We start from the raw sequence: 21,497 nt of genomic DNA, 5'->3' as shown, positions 1-21,497 counted from the left end.
GACCTTCCCAGGTAGGCGCGAGTGGAGGGGTCCTGCAGAGGCCCCCACCTTACCCCCCCCCCCCCAGGGCTCACCGCTTCCAGGGGCACGGCCCGCATCACCCGGTACTGCCGGCCGGGGTCCAGTTTGTAGAGGTGCCGGTCAGTGAGAAGGAGTGCCCGGTCCCGGCTCTTGCTGAAGCGGTTCACCTGCGGGACAGCCGCTTTCGGGGTCACCTGGCCGCCCCCGGGCTTCCTCTCCCTGGACCGCTTTTCTCAGGAACTGAGAACGTTGGATCTGACCACTTCAGAAAACTGCCCTGGGCCTGGACTGGGGCTGCCACCTCCCCGGTCCCACACCTTACCTTCCGGACGTGGCTGGAGAACAGCACCGCCCCAAAGTTATCCTTCTCACGGAGTGCCTTTAGTCGTTCGGCAAACAGGCCCGAGGCTGTGGGGTTGTCCGTGGCCTGAGGACAGATGGGGGCTGCTTGACCACGCTGAATCAACAGCAAATCTGGTGAATGGGCATAGCTGTCCCTTGCCTCGTGACCCAAGTCGAGTCAGGCCTTATGCCAGCCTCCCCTGGGTTGTCTGAGGGCCCCACGCCCAGACCCTTGAAGCCCTAGGTTCTGGTCATGCCTGTACCCTCCACAGCTGCCCAAGCGCCCAGAAGCTGAGAAGGCAGGGTCCCGGGGGGCTAAGGAAAACCTTGAGCCTCTGAGCCTTCGTCCCCTGTAGAATGGGGTCAGGGGCACAGCTCACAGTGCCCATGTGAGGGTCAGGAGGAGCCAGGGCATGGGGTGCAGGTTGGGGGGTGGGGGTGGCTATACTTGAGAGACATGGGGAAGGGGGAGGGGCAGAGCGCAGAAGAGAAGGTACTCAGTAAAGCCCCGGCCAGCTGGTTCTGGGAGGAGACTCTAAGCTTCAGGGGCCAGGGCCAGGGGCAGAGGGGCATGGCCCACAGTTCGGATGGACAGCCAGGCCCATGAGAGGACATCTGGGGTGGACACCGGCAAGCTCTCAGCCCTTGAGCCCCTCCTTGGTGCCCAGCCTTCATGGACCCCACACTCACAGAGGACAGGTAGTCCCTGACCCAGGCCCGCCGGCAGCCCCAGTCCTGCCGTAGCTCCTGCAGGACCCCCATGGCCGCCACTTTGGCCTTGATCTGGGCCATGTCTGAAGGTGGGATGTTCTTCACCAGCTGCCGGGCCCGCCACCTAGAGGGAACCGGCTGGTCAGATGGACCCCATGCAGCCCTCACCTTCCCCACCCCGGTCCCACCCTGCTCACATCCATGATGTCCTCTCGATCCCTTTCCCCCACAGGAGAAGGCCAAGCCTCTCAGCCTGGCACTGGCCATCCTCAATTTCGGCCTCCCTGGTCTCAGCAGGAAGTGGCCCCTCCCGCTCTGAGGAGTGGCCGCTCTGTGCCCCTCCTCCTGGAGAACTCTGCCTTCAGAGCACTGCTAGATGCATCGTTCCCCGCATTCCCTTGTCCCAGCCAGCCACCCTCCCCTGCAGGCCTCCAGCAAGGAGATAGCAGGGCTCTGCCAATGACCGTGGGGTACAGGACCCAGTTACTAGGCACAGCCTCCTGTTTTCCTGCTTAAGAAATGGGACTTCTGGGGTGCAGATGGCTGGGTGCAGGTGTTCAGTGGGTGCTGGCCGAATGGGGAAAAACGAAGGGGCTAGTGGCTGAGGGCTCGCACCTGCAGAACAGCGCTTGGCAGGTGTCCTGGAACGGCTGCAGCACCGCCGGGGGTGGCGGCCAGACGAGGTCTCGGCCGTAGAGGGGGGGCTGCCTCGCAGCCTGGAACCGCCGCTGCAGCTCTGCCAGATGAGCACGCACCTTGTGCCTCCGGAACCAGCGCATGATGGTGTAGACGGCCCGCAGTTGTCGGCAGTGCCGCCTGGCCAGCGTGCCCCGCCAGGCCTGGGGGGCCAGCCGAGCCTTCCATCAGTCTCAGCCAGGGCCCACCTCCCTGCCTGATTCCTTCCCCTCCCCTGCGGCCAGCCCACCTCCTCCACCCTCAGCCCTGTGCTGGGCCAGGCTGACCCGCCCACAACTCCTGGGGGCCACCTCCACCTGACAGCGGGTTGCTTCCCAGGTGGGCGCAGGGCCCTGCTGGAGCTTCTGCCTGGGAGAGGCAGGGGAGAGCCGCTCTCCCCACTCCTTGTCCTTCCACCTGGCACCTGCAGATGGGGGTGCTTTCCCCTCTGTGAGGGGCAGCTGCCAACTGTCCACCTGGAATCCGAGCTGGCCCAGGTCTGACCTCTAACTGGTAGAGGCCCCAAGATGGAGGGGTACCCCAAAAATGCAACCATTAAAACCCAGACTGGGAACCCTACATGGCAGGCAGCCCAGGGGACCCACAGGTGAAAGCAGACTTAAGGAACCTGACTCAGACTGGGGAGAGGATGGCTGTGTGGACAGTCCTGGAGGGGGCGGGGCCGCAAGGACCCAGTGTGAGCCTCCCAAGTCCCATTTCCGTGACCACGGCATGGTGTCATGTTCCTAAAACCAACCCCTCCATGTTAGGGGAGATAGCAAAGCTCACAGCTAAATGCAGTGTGTCACCACGGGTAATAGTGGGACACTTGTGGCAATGAGAACACAGCCTGCGTATTATTCAGATATGTAGATTATGTCTTGTTGGTGTTAGGTTTCTCGTCTGCTGACCTCAGTGTGGTCAGAAAACGGAACGTACTTGTCCTTGAGACACATGTGCTGAAATACTGAGGGGCGCTGTTACTTTATATGATTCAGGAAATCATATAAACATATATATATGTGGGTGTGGAGGAATTCCTGTCCTTTGGGAACACTTACTAAAATGGCCCTAAACAAAATGATTTGATGGGGCGCCTGCGTGGCTCACTCGGTTAAGTGTCCGACTTGTGATTTTGGGTCCGGTCATGATCTCAGGGTGGTGAGAGCGAGCCCCGAGTCAGTTCCTAGCAGAGAGTCTGCTTGGTATTCCCTCTCCCTCTCCCTCAGCCCACCCCCAGCTCACATGCTCACAGTCTCTCTCTAAAATGAATAAATAAATCTTTTAAAAAATGATTTGCTTAAAAATATCCGGGATGGGCTGCAGGTGTCTGCACAAAACCACACACTGGTCACGGGGCAGCAAGATGATGGTGTGGAGTAGGAGGGGGAATTTGCACGTTACACGTGCTTTTCTCTAGGTCTGAAATCTTTCAGAGTCAATAGAAGACAAGAGGAGAAAAGAAAAGGAAGGGGGAGCGCCTGGGTGGCTCAGTGGGTTAAGTGTCTGCCTTCGGCTCAGGTCATGATCCCAGGGTCCCGGGATCACCAAGTCAGGCTCCCTGCTCAGCAGGAGAGTCGGCTTGCTCCTCTCCCTCTGCCCCTCCCCCTGCTCATCCACACACACACTCCCTCTCAAAACTAATAAATAAAATCTTAAAAAAAAAAAAAAAAGAAAGAAAGAAAAAAAGAGGGAGCCTGGATGGCTCGGTCCGTTAAGCGTCTGCCTTCGGCTTGGGTCATGATCTTGGGGTCCTGGGATCGAGCCCTGCATCAGGCTCCCTGCTCAGCAGGCAGCTTACTTCTCCCTCTCCCTCTGCCACTCCTGCTCCTTGTGCTCCCTCTCTCTCTCTCTCAACTAAACAAATAAAATCTTAAAAGAAAGAAAGAAAGAAAGAAAGAAAGAAAGAAAGAAAGAAAGAAAGAAAGAAAGAAAGAAAGAAAGGAAGAAAGAAAGAAAGGAAGGAAGAAAGAAAGAAAGAAAGGAAGAAAGAAGTAAAGGAAGAAAGCCAGATTCCTGAAAATCTTATTTGGAGCAACTGGATCCACCTAGGCCTGAAGCTGATGACCACAGGACTGAGGTGAACTAACCACATTCACACCTTTTGTTTAAGTCAGTTTCAGTCCTGATCTGTCTCCAGTTAGAGGGGATTCCTGTAGCGCCTGGAGGGGTGCTTGTGGGCCCCCTCGGTACTCACACATCCCCGCACTCCAGGTGGTGCACACCCCTCCCTCCCCTCCCCCTCCAAGTGCACACCCCTCTCTTCCCGCCCACAAGGTGCACAGCCATCCCCCCACTCCTCCAGGGGCACACCCATCCCTCCCCTCCCCCCAGGGGCACACCCTTCCCTCCCTTCCCCCCCAGGTGCACACCCCTCGCTCCCTCCCCCCAGGTGCACGCCCATCCCCCCACACCCTCCATGGCAGACGGGCATCCGGCCAGGCTGCACCTTTTGCAGCAGCAGCACGATGATGGGGATAAGGCGTGCGCGGCTCTGCTCCAGGGTGACCAAAGTCTGGGGTGAGCGGATGAAGAGCTTGGTGTGGCCAAAGGCCACGTCTCCTTGGAGCCCATGCTGCTCTAGGAGGGCACTCACGGCTGCCCTGTCGGAGCCCAGCAAGTGATTGGGCCACGTGTACTCACAGGTCATCTTGTACCTGTCACCACAGGACAGGGCAGGGGCACTGAGCTCTGGGGGGGCATGCCGCCCCCCTCCGAGCAGATCCGATAAGCCCAGCCCATGCCACCCCCCACATGCCACTCAACCCAGCCCCTGCCCACCCCGCCCCCTGTGTCACACAAGGGTCCTCGCTGTCCGTGTCGTGCGTGTCCGCATCTGGGAAGCACTGGCTGGGTTTGGGACCCTCTGCCCACCCGTCCGACTCCTCACAGGATCCCGGCCCACGGGGGACAGACAGGCGGGGAGACGGAGCTCCGGGGGAGCAGGAAGCAGTACCTGAGCAGGAATCTGGGGTAAGGCTGGCGGGAAGCAAAGCCGGCCCTCCGGACCCGCACATTCTCCAGCAGCCCCAGGTACGCGACCTGGTGGCGACAGTGGTCCTCGTCCAGCCTGGCAGCCACCTTGTCCTCATTGGGCTTGATGCAGCGGACATAGAAGGGCTCCTGCCACAACGGAGGACACTCAGAGACACCAACGTCAGCCTCAGTGGCCGCAGGGCCGGTGTGCAGGTGTCCCTCCCTGCCGGTGGCCCAGGGAAGAGGCTCTTGCAAGAGGAAGGAGAGGCCAAGGGGCCAGGTCAGGAGGTGACAGGGCGGCCGGGAGCCCTGCCGGCCTGCAGAGGCCAGACTGAGTCTCCGGATGTTCTGTGGTTAATCGGGCTCTGGTGTCCTCTGGCTGCCCCTCTGCTTTGGGTCCCAAGCTCTGCAAAAAGCTAGTGCTGCCTTCCTGTCCTGTGAGCCCCGCCCACCCCCTTCCCGCCCAAGAGGCAGGAGGACAGGGGAAGGCTGGCTCAAATCTCCTATTTACTCAAGCTTCAGCCCCGCCCAGGACATCTTAATCTGCACTGTGGTGGGTTCTTCCTGGCTGGGGTGGGGTTGCGGGTGGGGATGCAGCTCACAGCAGACAGGAAATGAACACCACCTTCCCTGTGATGTGCAGAGGTGGTGGGGGCCCAGTTTGCCGGCCAGGCACAGATAGGAGGACCTGGAAAGATCCAGGGCGGGGGCAGGGGCAGTACCTTGCAGGCCAGGTTTTCCACCAGAGCCACCATGGAGTTCTTGAAGAGTGTGCCAGCCGTCAGGGGGCGCTTGGTCACCTCTGTGATGTCCTGCTGCCCATCCGGCCACATAGCCCGCAGGGTGGGATCCGAGCTGCGGACACAGGCCATAGAGCCAGCCGCTCTCTGGAGGGCAGCCCTCGCCCCAGCTCTGCCACTGGTAAGCTCTGCGGCCTCGGTGTGAAACCTCAGGCTGTCAGCCCATCAGGCAGGTGTCAGACCCGAGCATAGGAGGGCCCTTCCAGCCTGTGGCCCCCACACACCTGTTGTACATCAGCCGCTTGAAGTCTTGGAAGAGGTGGTCTCTGTTCTTGTCGATGAAGCCCTCCACTGAGTACCTGTGGGGCCAGGGCTGGTGAGGGGCAAGGGGCCTCTGACAGCCGCCAGGCAGCCCCTCACCCTCCTCCCCTGCCTCTGTTCTCCTAGGTCAGCCTCTCTCCCTCCCCTCCCACACCCGCTTTCTTTCTCAGCACAGAAGACTCCCGCCCTCAGAGGTGTCTCTCTGGGAGGATGAGTCGGTGCTCAGGCCCACAGCACTGGACCCCGGCTCTGGCGCATTTGTGCTGTGTGACCTGGGACCGGGGACCTAACCTGTCTGTGCCCCAGTATACATCATAGGCCCAGATCAGTGCCTACTGAGTTTCCATCAGTATCGGCGATGGTAGTTATAACTAGGAACTCCCGAGGCCGTGGTCTGCTTTGATTCTGCGGCACTGAGAACCTCAGATTCCTTGGCTTGCCCTCTGATGACAAAAGGCTAGAAAGCTCAGTGCCAACATCTTGGAGCACCTGCCAAGCTCCTGTGCAGACTCAGGGCACGGGGTCTGAGCTCTGGCTGCACTGTCCTTTCCCCTCGTCCTTGTGAAGGACACATCAGACACGTGTGTCTCTGTGAGTCACCTCAAGTCCCATTCAGGGCAAGGGGCGCACAGGTAAATTAGTAATAATCTCACGGAGATTTCTGAAGGACTCCTGAGGTTGGTCCTGAGGGTGTGCCCCGAGGATGGTCAGTAAGTGCCTGGGGGCTTGCTGGAAACGTAGACTGTGGCCTGTCTGCCCCCCCCCCAGCTAACCTGCACCTCCATAATAGCGTGCTCCTCCCCCAGGCACTGCCCAAAGTGCAGCCTAGATATGGGTATTTTTTTTAAAGCTTCCAGAGGCTTCTATGGTACAGCCAGGGCCAAGAGCTCTGATCTTAAAGGCCCCATTTCACGCTTTTCACTTGTGAATCTGGTGTCAGGAACATCTTCAGCGTGCTAAGAAGGGGAGAGGGCCTTACGTGACGTCCCCTGCATAGTGCTTGATCCGGAAGTCTCGGCCAAACTCCATGGTCTTGTCTGTGGGGCAGAGCTGGGGGGGTGGGGGGGGGGGCCAGAGTCAAGGCACAGGCCGGGGGTTTGTGCAGGGGACAGTGCTGGAGAGGAGGCCCCACCGAGACCTGCAGCACGGTGCCTGGGAGAGGGGTGGGGAGGAGGGTGCAGCCCCGGGACCAGCTGGGGTACAGGGCTGGGGGCGACCGTCGGGGGCAGAGGAGCACCTGGCGGCTGGTGTAGTGGGGGTGGTGGCGGTGGTGCGTGTCCAGGCTCTGCAGGAAGATGCGGTCGGTGATGGTGCCCGCGGCACTGCAGGCCTCGTCCAGCACGGCCAGCACGCCCCGGTGGGGCCGCTCCACCAGCTCCACGATGGTGGCGTTGTTGAAGTAGTCCACCTGGGCAGGGGGGGCAGGGTGGCTCCCAGTCTGCCCTCCAGCCGCCCGCTCAGCGTGCCGCGGCCCTCGCGCCCCCGCCCGTGAGGCCCAGGCCGGCACTCACGCTCTGCCAGGCGATGCCCTCCCGCTCGTACTCCTCCTGCTCCTGCTTGAGGATGAGCTGGATGAAGAGCTGCTGCAGCTTCTCGTTGCAATAGTTGATACAGAACTGCTCGAAGCTGCGGGCGGGCGCAGGGGCAGCGCAGTCACGCCCTCCCGCCCAGCTCCGGGCTCGGGCTCTGTGCCGAGCGCGTGCGCGGCTCAGGCCCCTCCCCGAGAGCCCCACGGTGGGGGTGATTCTCCCGCTCTGGCCCCACCTCTGGCACACATGCTCTGCAGTGGATGTGGGGGTCATGGCCAAGGGACGTGAGCCCCCAATTTTGCCTTCGTGGGCACCACTGGATGGGTGGCACAGCGGAGGCAGGCTCGGGGGCCTGAAACTGGGGCCGGGACCAGCCGGGACAGACGCCAGACATCCTGCTCCCCAGCCCAGCAGAGCTCCCCGGGGCCAAGGTGGCCCTAGGGGTAGGGGTCAGAGCTGGGGATGTGGTGGCCCGGCTCCCCACCTGTTGACAGGGAACACCTCGAAGCCATAGATGTCCAGCACACCAATGACCGTGTCCTTGCCGTCTCGCCGGGGGTCCCGGCCCCGGGGTTCCATGACACCGTTGATCCGGTTCACCACCCACTCAAACAGCCGCTGGTACACTGCCTGGGGAGAGGCCAAGAGCCACTACGTCGGGCTGCCTCCATCCTTGCCTCCTCCAGGAAGGCCCCTGGGGGTCCCCACCTGACTCCCCACAGCTTGCCCCCAGAGGACCTTGGCACAGGCGTCCCGGGCATAGCTGGCCTCAGCTGCAGTGTGGCCCTTCTCAATGAGCTCCCTGCCTCCTGACGCCACAGTGCGAGACAGCAGGCAGCGCAGCACCAACTCCCGCGGTGTGGCTGTCAGCTGGGCCACGTGGTCCACCAGCAGCTCCTCAGCCACGGCCACGTGGCCCTGCTCCAGCCCGGCCTCCTCCGTCTCCACAAACTCAATGTTTCCCTGGGGATGGGGAGCCAGGACAGTCAGGCTCCACGTCCCAGCAGAGCTTGCCTGCACACCTCTCCCCAGGGTGAAGGAAGGAAAGGCAGGGCTTGGGGGTGGGAGGGCCTGGCTTCAGCCAGGGACGCAGCCCCAGATGTGGGAACGGCCCCTGGAGCACAGCAGAACTTCCTGCCCAGAACAGCACATCCATGGTCCCTCGGCCACCGCCTGCAGCTGCGATGCACCCCCCTGCACCTCAGGCCGCCTCACCGGGAATGGAGGCTCAGATGGGCTGAGGAACCGTCCAGAGCCGGCCAGACCTCACATGACAGAAGCAGGACACATCTGCACAACGTCAGCGTTACTGAGCCCGCACTTCCTTGCCTGCTAAGTGCAGGCTCACCTGCTAGACGGAGCTGTTGCAGGCCTGACCCGCCCGCCTGGGCACACAGAGCCTCCAGCTCCAGGCCCGGCCTCCGGGAGCCTGTAGCCACGCGCTCAGCCTCATGGAGGGCAGGATGGGCCAGCTATGTGTCTGGGCCGTCCGAGGTCAGTCTCCTCCAGGGGTGGTAACCCCGCAGCCCCCGGCCAGGCTCACCAGGTGCAGTATGGCCGCCAGGATCCGGTGCACGGAGCCCACCTCCTCAGCACTGAAGCCGATCACCCGCATGGCTTCCATCACTGCCAGGTAGTGGCTCTTCTCGTCACTCTCCAAGGCCTGCAGGATGAGGGGCTCAGCACCCCAGGGCCACGCGGAGCCCCTGAGTCCTCCCAGGGAGTGCCTGTCACGTCGGAGGGGGGGGGCCCAGCAGGCCTGCTGAGGGGCTCAACCCCCCCCGCCCCGTCCCCCCCCACAGGTGCTCCCGAGGAGCCCTGCCCCCACTCACACTGAGCCCTGCGCCCTGCCGGGTGAAGTTGTACACGGCGGGGTTCCTCTGCAGGTGCAGCTTCTGCAGCTCTGCATCCTCACAGCCCCGCAGCACCTGGGGGCCCGCACACCCCTCGCTCAGGCCCTCAGAACTGCAAAGACCCCGCCCAAACATGCCAGAGGACCGACACCGGGGAGCTCAGGGCTGGTGTGGCCGCCGCCCCAGTCCAAGAAGACCCCACCTCACCCAGTGTAGACACCACACTCTTGGTGCCCCAGGAGATTCCCCTCCAGTGAGGGCAGGGGAATGGTGGTGTCACGGGCTGGGAGGGGCAGGGAGAGAAAAGGGACTGAGGATGGGGCGATCAGAAGGGCTTCCTGGGCGCCCCCACACGCCTGCTTGGGCTCACCTGGTAGAAGGCGTGGAAGTTCCGTTCCCCCACGTGCTGCTTGAGGACTCGAGACTGTGGAGGGAGGGGCAGCTGGGCCCTTGCCTGGGTCGCGGCCCCACCCAGGGGACCCCCCCCCAGAGCCCCTAGGGCGGTGCAGGCAGAGGGAGTCAGGCAGGCCTGGCACAGAGGAGCCCCGCCTACAAGCCTGGGACCACAGAGAAAGTGTGTCCCGCCCCCGGGGCCCAGCTTCTGGGAGGGTCAACACGCGAGGCCTGTGGCCGCAGGGCCCACCTTCTCCAGCAGGTAGCTGTGGATGTGCCCCCCAACGGGGTCTCCTTTAAAGTCGAAGTTGATGTCCATGTACTTGCCGAAGCGGCTGGAGTTGTGGTTGCGGTTGGTGCGTGCGTTCCCGAAGGCCTCCAGCACGCACGTGGACTTGAGCAGCACGTCCTTGACCCTGTGCGGGGCAGAGGGGCCTGGCTGTAGGGCACAGACCTTGTCCGGGGACTGTTCCTGCCCAGCCTCCCTGCCCAAGGCCTCCTGTCGCACAGGCTGGGGACCGGCTGGGCAGGCCACCTGCCCGGTGCCATGCTGGGTGTGGCGAGAAGGGCAGCCCCACACCTGGCGTGCTGCCGCCTGCAGGGAGGAGCTGGAGCTGCACTCTGCCCTCCACCTCCGGTGGCGGGGTGGGCCAGCCGCAGGAGCCCCCCACCCCCGGAACTCCCCTCGCCCCTCCCGACAGGAAGAGCCAGGGCGCTCACACAGGAAGCTGCTCCCACGAGGCCCCGCTGGTAATAGCCGGTGAGCCGCTGGTGAGGAGATGGACAGGCGGGGCCCAATCCGGGGCCAGGCCCTTCCTGACCATCTGGCCAGCTTCTCCCTTCCGTGGGGTCTCCTGTGAGGGGCCCAGCGCCCGTCTGTCGGCCCTGTGCACCTTGCCTCTTCCCTGTTCCTAGTGGCGGGGTCCCCCCGCGGCACTGGGCCCTACCTCTGCTGGGCGGACAGGTTCTGGATGGGTCACCTGGAGCCCTCCCTGCAGACAAGCGCTCTGAACTTGGCCTGAGCCACGCTGACTTTCATATCCTTCCCCGCCAGGCCTGAGGCCCCGGGCCGCCCCTGCACCAGCCCTGCCTGCTCTCACCTGTCCACCTCGGCCCTCTGGCTGGGGTTGGTGACGGCGGCGATGTACTGCATGATGTGCTTGCTGGCTTCCGTCTTCCCTGCCCCACTCTCCCCTGCCAGACAGATGGGTGCTCAGACGGAAAGCGTAGCCATTCCTCTTGACCGGCCCCCTGAGCCGCCCCTGCCATGGGGTCCGGGGAGGCTGCCCAGGCCCTGGCCACAGGGCCAGTACCTGAGATGACAATGCAGGTGTCCCTGGAGCGGCGCTTCATCGCCCTGTAAGTGGCATTGGCCACAGCATAGAGGTGTGGTGGTCGCTCATAGAGCTCGCGGCCCTGGTACTTGGCGATGGCCTCAGGCCCGTACAGGGGCAGCTCCTGGTAGGGGTTCACGGAGACCAGCACCTCGCCGATGTAGGTGTAGATGAGGCCCTTCTCGAACCTGGCACAGGCGGGGCCAGGCCTCAGCGCTCAGGGCTGTGGGGACGCACACCCAGGTGCTGGGGCCTTGGGCCCATGTGGGGAGTCTTGGGGACACTGGCCCGCCCCAGGGCTGAGAGTGGGAAGGGTGCGGGTTGACCTGACACTTCCCGGTGCCACCTTGCTGGAATCCCACCCCACCGCAGGGTAGTGCTGGGGACCACACTGTTTGGGGGGGAGGTTCCTGATGGCCCAGGAATCTCCATCACCCATTTTCTGAAGGGATAAGTGGAGCCAAGGGGTGGAGGTGGAGAGAAGAAAGGGGCTGGAGGCCGAGGGAGGGCCCTCTGGCTGTTTCCTGCCTTGAGGCCTGGGTGGGGACACAGAGGCAGCCGGGGACCCCGCCCAGCCCCACCCACATGGCTGGGACTAGGAAGGGCACAGGGAAGGGGCCTGGGGATGCCCCGGTGGTCCCCCCCTGCACATCCTCCTACTTCTCAACCCTTCTTTTCGGGAACTTTGGCTCCTGGACCTGTATCTGTCCCTCTCTTGACCTTTCTGCCCTGGAAGTTACGCTGGCCAGCCAGCTCAGCTCCCGCTTCGTCTGGGACCCGCCCTTCTCTGGTGGCTTGTGGTCCCTCCCCCGTCAGGGGTTCCTCTTCCTCCGCCTCTGCCTCAGACGAGGGAGTTCCCCCGGCTCAGCTCCCTCCACACCCTCTCTCATCTGCCCCGGGCCTGCCCCCCAGCGAGCTGTGTGGCCGGGGCTCAGTGCTCCATTGTTAAAACAGACACGGTAATGCTTGTCTCACAAGCTGGTGTAGAACGACGTGAAATTATGCTTAGCTCTGTGCCCATTCAGAATAGCCCATTTCCTGTTCTCTGACTTCAACAGTGTGTGCTCAGGGGGCCCCATCCTCTAAACCCTGCACAGCAGCCGCCTGTGCTCCCACTGGCTGTCCGGGATGAAGCCATCTGGCTGTCCAGCTCCTGGTGGCCACCCCATCTCACCATCCCCTGGCTCCTCCAGGGCAATCACACCCCGTGTCACTTGTACTAGCCACACCCTGCGACACCCTTCAAACCTCCCTGAGTGTCATCTCAGCCTGTCCCCCTGCACCCCGGGACAGCACCTGCCCGCTTCCCTTAGAGCCCCCAGGGTCAGCATGACCCCCAGCAGCAGATGGACAGTGTACCCATTCAAGGGCCCAGCACCTGCCTGTCCCTACCTGGCAGGAGGAGCAGAAGGCACCTGGGCCATGCGGGAGGCAGGGGTCTGGGAAGCCCTGTCTGGCACTGGCTGGCCGCCCTGGCCTTGGGAGGACAGTCCTTCCTGCCCCTCCAGGACCCCCTGCCGTCTCCCGCACAGTGGTCCAGGTGGGTGTGTGTGCAAGCCCACCTCCGGCTCCCACCCTGGGCTGATGGAGACCAGTGAGCCTGGGGGCCCAGGAGAGGAGCCGGAGCCCTGCGTCTACCTGAGTTTGAGGTTCTCCATGAAGTCCTCCATGGTCACTTGGTCCAAAAGCACAAAGTCGGGTTTGCCGCACTCCAGGCCTTCCTCGTCCATCCTGCCAGCGGGAGGCACCCAGGCCAGGTTGCTCTGGCCTTCCTGTGCAGAAGGGCGGAGGGGAGGGTGCTCCGAGCAGGCTCAGCCCTTCTGGCCGCCTCCCCAGCCCTGTGGTAAAGTAGGAAGTGGGTTCTGGCCCCAGGGAGGGGCTGCCCTCCCCACTTGCTGCTCCCTCCCGAGGGGCTCTGACCCTGGCTTCCTGGTTTCCGCACCCAGAAGGCAGGCACGCCTGACAGTCGAGGTGCTGGGTGCTTTGGAGCCTTCCTGCTAGCCCCCTCAGTAAGCTCCGAGCCTCTGTGGTCTCTGCGCCCACACCCCACCCCAAGCAGGGACGTCACCTGTGTGGCTTGACGCGATCACGCCTACCAGCCCTCTATCTGTTAACAGCCAGACCTCAACACTCGGTGCATCCTCAGCTAGGTACTTCGTATCTTGATAAAATTGGGAAATGCTGGTGCCCAGGCCTTTGGGGCGGGGCCTAGGGTAACATTCTTCAAAGTGTGTAAGACCACACCAGGATGTGAATGACAAAATTGGCTTCATGTTACGCTGAACTACAGGGCTGGCACTCTGGTTCCTCAGACTGAGATTCGGAGTCGGGCTGCAGGCCCAGGCCTCTGGATGTTACCCAGATGGCTGTCCCTGGGGTCCCACCACCTGTCCCACCTGGTTCCCCACAGCACTTTTAGAAGCCGCAGACTGGCCAGCTCAGATTTGTCTCCAGACAGCCTCCTTGACCCCATGGCACCCTCCAGGCGGGCGGTTTTCTCCCCACCCCGCCCTGGGGAGGCCAGAGGATTTGCCAAAAGTGAGTCATCCACACGCTGCTTTGGGGATTCTGTACTCAAAAGGCTAGTGTAATAATTGCCTTTCAATGAGCTCAGTCCTGAAACTCTGAAAAAACTGACACTCGAGTTAAGGGGTTTTTTGCCCTTCAAATTCATTAAGATGAATACACACCCAGTAAGATTGGGACATGCTTATGAAAAGCCTGATAAATGTGGGCCGTGCCCTTAGGCACCATCCTGAGGGGCTGTTGGCCTGCCCGTTCCCCTGGGCAGGATTCATTCATTCTCCCAGCTCTGGGGATCCCCTCTGCAAACCCCTCTGGGGCTGGTGCTTTTGAAGGGCTTTTCCACACCAACGCTCCAGAGAATCTGGTCCCGGGTTTTTTTTTTTTTTTTTTAAAGATTTTATTTATTTATTTATTCGATAGAGATAGAGACAGCCAGCGAGAGAGGGAACACAAGCAGGGGGAGTGGGAGAGGAAGAAGCAGGCTCATAGCGGAAGAGCCTGATGTGGGGCTCGATCCCACAATGCCGGGATCACGCCCTGAGCCGAAGGCAGACGCTTAACCGCTGTGCCACCCAGGCGTCCCTGGTCCCGGGGTTTTACTTCCCTCTCAACCTATAGGGTCCTCCAGCCCTGGGTTTAAATTGAGAGGAACAACTCAGCCTGTGCTCTGAAACCTCAACCTGATACAGCTTTCACGTCACTGGGTAGTTTTTGGGTTTTCTCTGGTAGGTTCCGAGGTTGGGCATTTGGCCCCTGGGCGGGGCTTGCTGTTAGTCTTTAGCGCTGCCACCCTGTGACCTTGAACCTAACTGTGGCCTGCACCGAGGGCTTGCAGCCCATGCGTCCTTTGTCCCAAGGCTGGGATGACATTGCAAGTGTTTTCCCTTTCTGGCCTGTCTCCTGTTCCTCTTGGGTGGGACAAACCCCTTGGAGGATTTCAGCTGGGGCACCAAGCAGGAGGGCAGGAGCTGCCGGGGACCCCACCCTGCCCCCTGCTCTCACTGATCTTTACTGAAGATGCCAAGCCCCCTCCAGTTCCCTGGCTCAATGAAGACTTAGGACATGTGGAACCGTGGGTTGCTGCAGGGAAGGGCCCCACCAGGGAACCTCGGAGGCCACCTCCCACTATTCCCATCAACCAGTGTGTGTGTGTGTTTGTTGGGGGTGGGGGTGCGGTTGCCATGACATCGGGAACAAACCAAATGTAAAAGTGTCCAGCTGCGTCTGTCCGTTTTTCAAACAAAGCCAACCATGTGCATCACTCCCACACGGGGCCTGCACACTTCTGTGTACCCACGTGTGAAGGTGAGCCCCATTCCCAAGTCTGACCCACACTGGGGAGAACAAAACATAAGCCTGTCAAGGAAGCAGAACCCATCCAGGATCCCCAGGGCAAGCTCCCGATGGCAGGTGTTGGTAGCCCAGCACCCACTCAGCACTTCACAAAGACCCCGAGCATCAAGCAAGGAGACACCTCCGGGCTGCCAGAATTTGGCTGCAACTCCCTTCACAGGCAGGGCTCCTGCTCCTTGTATCTAGCAAACGGAAAGGAGCCACACCACACGCTGAAAAGACTGTTTATTTTTTTTTATTTTTTAAACGATTTTATTTATTTATTTGACAGAGAGAGAGGGAACACAGCAGGGGAGTGGGAGAGGAAGAAGCAGGCTTCCAGCGGAGGAGCCTGATGTGGGGCTCGATCCCGGAACGCCGGGATCACGCCGAGCCGAAGGCAGACGCTTAAAGACTGAGCCCCCCAGGCGCCCCTGAAAAGACTGTTTACTAACCACCCCTTGTTTCCCACACAGAAGAGGTCAGAGAGGCCTGGGCCCTGCTCCACAGCAAGGATCCTTGTTTCAGGAGCAGGCAGTGCGGCACCGAGACCTGGAGGCAGAGAAATGTCAGTCAGATGTGCACACCAGGGCCTGAACTGCCCACTCCCCAGCCAGGGCCAGAACCAGAAACTCCCCTCTCCTCCCTGATGGGAGCCAGTGAGGACGCATACCTGCTGAGAGAGCAGGGGGCACAAGAGCCACTTAAATCCAGCCGCACCCTTGCGGGGCATGTCCATGGGCAGGCCACACCGGCCACACCCAGGGTCTACTTCCTTAGGCACGAGAAGGAGGCAGGTGGAAACAGCTTGGAGGCTGGCTGTGAAAATCAAGAGATGTGAGCACACAGCCAGGGACTAAATGCTGGTTGCCACCGAGAGGCAGAAGGGAACTGAACCGGAATCCCCCTCCTGACCCCACGGTGGGCTGAGGTCTCTGTGACGGGACTTGGCAGCAGCTGACTTTCCCAGGCCAACACACCACTGACCCAGCAGGGCCCTGGGGAAAAGGCTGCAGACTGAATCCCAAACCACAAAGTCAACCAATGCTGTGCCACAGAATCGGGGCCCCAGGAGGCAGATACTAGACCACTGCTGCCCAAAAACAGTCTCGTAAGCTTGAAGGCAATGAACCTTTCTGGGACTCAATCACCTGACTTACGAGATGGGAAGGTCAGAGCAAGTCAATGGTTTTGAACTTCTAGGGCAGGGGGGCTCGTGGAAATGAACAGAAGACAGGCCTCTGCAGCATACTTACCGCTGCCAATGCAGGATCAGCCTGGTGAATGTGGACCAGACCGCCTCTCGCGCTCTCCAGGCTCTGGCACCTGAGGACTCCTGCTGCTCAAACAGTGGGGGAGGGCAGACACCGAGTGTCCTGTGCTGGGGCAGGGAATCAGAGCAGAGCCTGCTGGGGTGCAGGTCAGAAACGGAAAAAGGTCAGAGGAACTCCCTGCCCGCCTCCCCCCCCCCCCGCCCCCGGTTTCAGGGATGCTGGTAGGACACGCGAGGCTCTCTGATTAGAGACAAAGACAGCTGATTCTTCTCAACAGCAGCAGCCAAGCATCAATCCCAGTCCCCACAGGGTGACACAGGGGAGCCAGGGGGCACTCAGGACACATGGTGGCCACGCAGTACAGGAAAGCCAGACCTCTCCCAGCAGAGAGCAGGCCTGCTCTGCAGGAAGGCACTACCTCGTCCATCCTGAGGCTGTCTGCTACTCCAACATCCTTGAAAAGATGGGCCAAAGTTCAGCCAACGCCTTGCTCCCAGGACCACAGACACAGGAGCCTCATGGAGTGTCTCCCGAGTGCAGCCCACAGGCTGATGTGTTCCTCGTCTGCACCTGGACTGAAGAGGTAGACCCCAAGTTTGCCAGAAGCCTTGACCTTCGAGGGAGATGTGGCATGACTAGCCACCCAGAGGAGCCCAAGAACTACACTGCCCTGCCACAAGCATCTTGGCTCATCCCTGACCGCACCCAGCAGCGCTCACACCCAGGTAGGGACCCATCGGTATCCTCCTCCCACCTACAGCTTCCCACCCACTCCCAGATTCCACTGCTTCCTCCCGATCAGGCATCTGGAAAGGAGCAGATGGTGGGCCTGGAAGGGCCTGGCGTTCCATCAAGACCTGCCAGTTTCTGGCTGGGCGACCTGGGCATGGGCCCCTGTTCTGTATTGGACCCGAGACCACCTCATGGTGGTGGCTCAAAGATCTGAGCTGGGCGAAGAATTAAGGTTTAAGAATTAAGACACAAGCTGGAGTGCCCTCCTCTCCTGAAAGGCCTCCCCCTCCAGCAGCCCTGCTATAGAACTTCTGAGCACCGCAATGCGAGTATTTTAAGAAACTGAACATAAACACTTATTAGGCTCGTCTAACCATACATGGCAAGGGGCCACCACACCAGACACAGACACCTGTCTGAAATTTCTATAACCTTGCTCTGGATGGAGCAGGGCAAGGCCTCAAACCGTTTCAGGATGCTCTCGCAAGCACTGTAGGAATGCACAGGGTCACCCCAGACCCAAGCACGCTGGAGGCTTGCAGCCCACACGGCCCCGATCAAACAGCGATACAGCCGGTACCCCAGAATGGGGGCTCCGGGTCAGGCAGCCTTAGAGAGCGGACCGGACGGCAGCAGCGCCCTTCCGCGGTGCCCGTGCGACCCCGACACCCCGGAGCAGAAGACCCTCAAGTCGCAAGCCCACGGCGTACCCGCAACCCCAGCATTACCCATTGCAGCCTCTCCCGGCACGGAGGCCACGGCTCCGCTTACACTCCGCAGCCGCAAGCCGAGGCCCTCGGATGCGCTCCGCAAGGGCCTCCCGTGATAGCCGGGGGCCGGGGCGGCCTCGCGATGGGGCGGGGGGGAACAAGCGGTCAGCCCACGCCGCGGTCGGAAGGCCTTAGGTTAGCACGCCCGGCGGCAGCCGCGACCCCATCCCCTCGGAGGCTCGGCCGGCGCCCTGCCGCAGCCCGCACCCCGGCCAGAGCTCACCCGGCCTCAGCCGGGCGCGGGCGCTGCCTGGAACCCTCGACAGCCTCGGATGGCCTCGGATGACCGCGCCGCCCCGAAGCTACCTGCCGCCGCAGACACATGGCGCAGCCGCGCACACATGCACGCTGCGTCATCACGCAGCCCGCCGGCAGCCGGACGCAGTGATGTCACGCGGGGCGCCGGGCGCGGGTAGGACGCGGGCGGAAGTCTCTTAACGGCTGCCGGGGGTCCGGCGGAGAGCGCGTTTTCCTAGTTCACATCGCGCAGCACGCAGCCCATGCTACCGCTGCTCTGCCCTACGCGGACGAGTGCGCGTACCTGGCGGCCCAGCGTCCCGGCGGGTTAATGGCCCCCCGCCGGCTGTGGGGCTGGGTCCGCCGAGCCGCGTACGACAGCGAGGTAGCGCTCTGCCCTCGCATCCCTTTAGCGGATTGCCCAGGATGCGCATCACTTTCTGGTTTAATAAAAGTATCTTCTCTTCTGCCTTTGTGGAGAGGTCGTCCGGGTTGGGAGGAGATTTTGGTTTTAATTTTATCCCCCCCCCCCCGTCCGCCGGCCGAGGAACGCGCACGGGAAGGTACTGAAGCTGGAAAGGGTGCGGCTTGTTGGAGATACAGCGAAGCGTTGTAGGTTGGCAGGGTGTTCTCCGAGAGGAGAGGTGGGCAAGAACTACACACTCAAGGGTCTTGAATAGGAAGGCGAGAACTTGTTCTGTAGGTAAAGAAGCCGAGTAGTACTTGAAACTCATTTTGCACCTGCTAAATTCATTCAAGCATTTTAGAGTATACAAATCCCATTACATATTTTATTAAATCTCTTGAGACTGGGCAGGAATATTACTTCCAGATTGCTAACATGGAAAATAACATTCAGCCAAGGAGGTTAACAAAGCTAGGGCTTGGTGCAGGTTCTAGCTCAGACTTCAGTGCTGTGTGCCTCCCGACACTCTGCCATGAGATAATCTAAGAGAACCGGGAAGGCACATGGTTATGGAGGGCCAAGGTATGGCTGTGAGGGTGTGGGTGTATATGTGTGACCCAAAAAGCTGGGCTCCCTGAGGACTGAAAGAGAAGAGCCTTTTTCTAAAATGATAAAAAAATTCATTAGAGACGTGAAGATGCCCCAAGGAAGTTTTTTCCCAAGGAATAAGAGAGGGTGCCAAAATATTAAAAACCACATAATCAAAGCTCAGTTGCATTGTACAGGGAGGCTGCATGAGACTGACACACAGACCTTCCAGCAGTTCTTAACCATCAGACTATTGGAAAGAACTTTCTCCAAATCCACATCTCAAAAGAATAACTCCATTATTCTTCCAAGCCAACTGGGATGTATGCCTGAAAAGAATATTAGCAATTTGGCTCTGGAAGAATACACAGAGAGTTACAGCCAAGGAAATGCCAAATACAGCTCACGGGGTCTCCCACAGGAGGCCACACAGCATGGTTGTGCTTCTGAGGAGGCATTATACCTAGAGCTGGTTTGGTCCTTTATCATGTACAGGCCTGGACACTAGAAATTACAAATTCATTGAGAATTCACTCGAAGTGATTAAAGAAATTCTTTTCTTCACTAAGCAAGTCAACCACTGGATTTATCATGGGCACAGCATGGTATGAAGTGCTGCATGGTATGTGTCAAAAAACTGAGAGACATCTAGTTAGTTATTTGCTATTTTGTTCTCCTGAAGAAGATAGTGGTTGGGCAAGAGGGACAAGAAAGAAAAGACCGAAGTCTTCCCAGCCTTGGGAACAGGGAAAAGATTCACTAAAAACAAGCAACAATAAGGAACCCCACACCAATTAGTTGGAATCTAGCCAAGATGTGAGTTGGGGAAAATTGTCTTTGAGCAGGCCAATTGAGGATAAATCTTCAGTTGTTCGGGGCTTTCTCAAAAGGAGCCTACCAGGAAGGCATCTTTGTGAGACCCTGTCTAGGTAACTTCAGTGTCCTCCCATCTTAGTCTGGTCAGGTGCATGTCATTTGTCTCGCTAGAGCTTCTCAGATACAAAGAGGAACCCCACACAGTCTCTAAAGGACCTTATAGTTTAGTAGAGGAAATGTCCTAACATGGCTAACTCTAGCATCAGGACATGCAAAGAAAGTGCTCTGGGGCTGGAGGAGGGAAAAATCGCATCCAAAGATTTAGTGGAAGAGGTGATAACTTGAGCTGGGTGAAAAAAACCCAGCAGCTAGGTCTACCAGGGACAAACCAGGCATCCAACAAAATGTGGTTTATTAACCTGCTGCAAAGAGAGAACCCTAGAGAAATCTGGGCTGTGTCTCATTGCGAGAGTAGAAAGGGAATTTTGTAAGGTTTGAGATCGCACTGAGTAATTTTTTTAGATTATTTATTTTATTTTTTAGAAAGATTTTATTTGTTAGAGAGAGAGCGCACAAGCGGGGGGCAGCAGGTAGAGTGAGCAGCAGGCTCCCCACTGAGCAAGGAGCCCAATGCAGGACTTGATCGCAGGACCCTGGGATCATGATCTGAGCAGAAGGCAGACGCTTAACCAACTGAGCCACCCAGGCGCCCTTGCACTGAACAATTCTGAGGAGGGGAAGTGAGGGTCAGCTCTAGATCATTGCTGTCATGAAGTGCAGACAACTTAGTAATTGGGTCTCAGTCTTTTTTGGCGGGGAAGGGCAGAGGGAGAGAGAATCTCAGGCAGACTCTCCCTGAGCACAGAGCCTGTCGCCAGGCTCGGTCTAATGACCCTGCGATCATGATATGAGCTGAAACCAACAGTCGGACGCTGAACCGACTGAGCCAACGAGGCACCCCGATCTCAGTCATTTTTGTTCATGAGGTGGGGCCACAGAGCAGGCTTGGGAGGTTCCTGGCAAGAAGAAGGAGGCCATCAGGACACTTTACAGCTGAAGTGTGACCTTGGGAGAAATGTTGTTTTCTGTTAACATTGCAGCTGCCTCATCAGTGTCAGTTCTGAGAAACTGAATATACACCTGGACGGTGGTCAGACCATTTATAGAAATAGGCCCACGACCTGCTGCAGGCTGCCCAGAAACCAACCCCTCCTCCACAGAAGCCTGCCCAGAAAGCTGGCTGCTGGAATTCAGACCCCTGTGTCTAGTGATGACCCAGGAAGCCACACAACACCCGTCACAATCCACATCAGCCAGATGGGCCGGCACTCAGTCAATAGCTGACATCCTACCTACTTTTTGTTCCCAGTTCCAACTCAGGACCAACTAGAGAACACCAAACACATGGGATGCCCCCACGTCCGGGTCCCGCATCAGGGCACCCCGGAGTCCTCCTTTTTCCGTCATGAAGCTCTCCCCCTCCCTGCCTGCCTTTGGGCCTCTGCAAAACCAAGGGATGCAGTGACTCCCTCATCATAGCAGGCTCTGGACAATAGCCTTTGCTTGTTCTCATTTGGTTGGTGCTTGGTATTTCCCCGATAGTATGGGGGTGCAAAGAGCTTCTGGGTTGGTGAGCACGTGGAGGTGCTGGTAGAGTTGCATCCCCCGAGGGGCGTGGAATCTCTGTGTGCCCTTCCCTACACCTTGCCCTTGGAAACTCTTTCATCTGGATGTGTCCCTGTTCCCTCTATCATGTCCTTTTATTAAAAATTGGTGAACAGTAAACTCTTCTCTTGAGTTCTGTGAGCCACTCTAGCAGGTTCATTGAACCTGAGGGAGGATGGAGGGAACCCCGATTCATAGCCAATTAGTCAGAAGCGCAGGTAACAAGTTGTGATTGCCGTCGGCATCTGAAGTGTGC

At 59.6% G+C, this 21,497-nt stretch overlaps 2 protein-coding genes and 1 non-coding gene across 3 annotated transcripts in view; all 3 read right to left on the bottom strand.

Moving 5' to 3' along the window:
- LOC113257804 (NPC1-like intracellular cholesterol transporter 1) overlaps positions 1-1,155 on the bottom strand; it is a 14,894-nt gene extending 13,739 nt beyond the window's left edge. Inside the window, exons 1-3 of the mRNA XM_057304338.1 lie at positions 1,054-1,155; positions 344-448; positions 75-188 (exon numbers count right to left, since the gene is read on the bottom strand). Of these exons, the coding sequence (XP_057160321.1) occupies positions 75-188; positions 344-448; positions 1,054-1,155 (321 nt within the window). The remainder of the gene's footprint in view (positions 1-74; positions 189-343; positions 449-1,053) is intronic.
- On the bottom strand, positions 1,075-12,710 carry MYO1G (myosin IG). The gene is made up of 17 exons (XM_057304339.1): positions 12,534-12,710; positions 10,875-11,083; positions 10,662-10,755; positions 9,812-9,977; positions 9,539-9,592; positions 9,148-9,243; positions 8,859-8,978; positions 8,054-8,278; positions 7,800-7,945; positions 7,298-7,412; positions 7,024-7,194; positions 6,766-6,836; positions 5,750-5,824; positions 5,448-5,580; positions 4,706-4,872; positions 1,690-1,913; positions 1,075-1,198 (listed from the first exon to the last, which is right to left on the bottom strand). Exons 1-17 carry the CDS (start codon positions 12,623-12,625, stop codon positions 1,176-1,178), a joined length of 2,181 nt encoding a protein of 726 aa, XP_057160322.1. The 5' UTR covers positions 12,626-12,710; the 3' UTR covers positions 1,075-1,175.
- Positions 12,711-17,169: 4,459 nt separating this feature from the next.
- LOC113267244 (small nucleolar RNA SNORA9) lies at positions 17,170-17,301 on the bottom strand. The gene has a single exon (XR_003320654.1). It is a non-coding gene; the product is annotated as a small nucleolar RNA SNORA9 (small nucleolar RNA).
- Between the last annotated feature and the right edge of the window lie 4,196 nt (positions 17,302-21,497).

This window comes from Ursus arctos, unplaced genomic scaffold, assembly GCF_023065955.2.
Source record: "Ursus arctos isolate Adak ecotype North America unplaced genomic scaffold, UrsArc2.0 scaffold_3, whole genome shotgun sequence".
NCBI lineage: Eukaryota > Metazoa > Chordata > Mammalia > Carnivora > Ursidae > Ursus > Ursus arctos.
The sequence above is the reverse complement of the archived record's forward strand: the minus strand, read 5'-3'. Positions and strand labels throughout refer to the sequence as shown.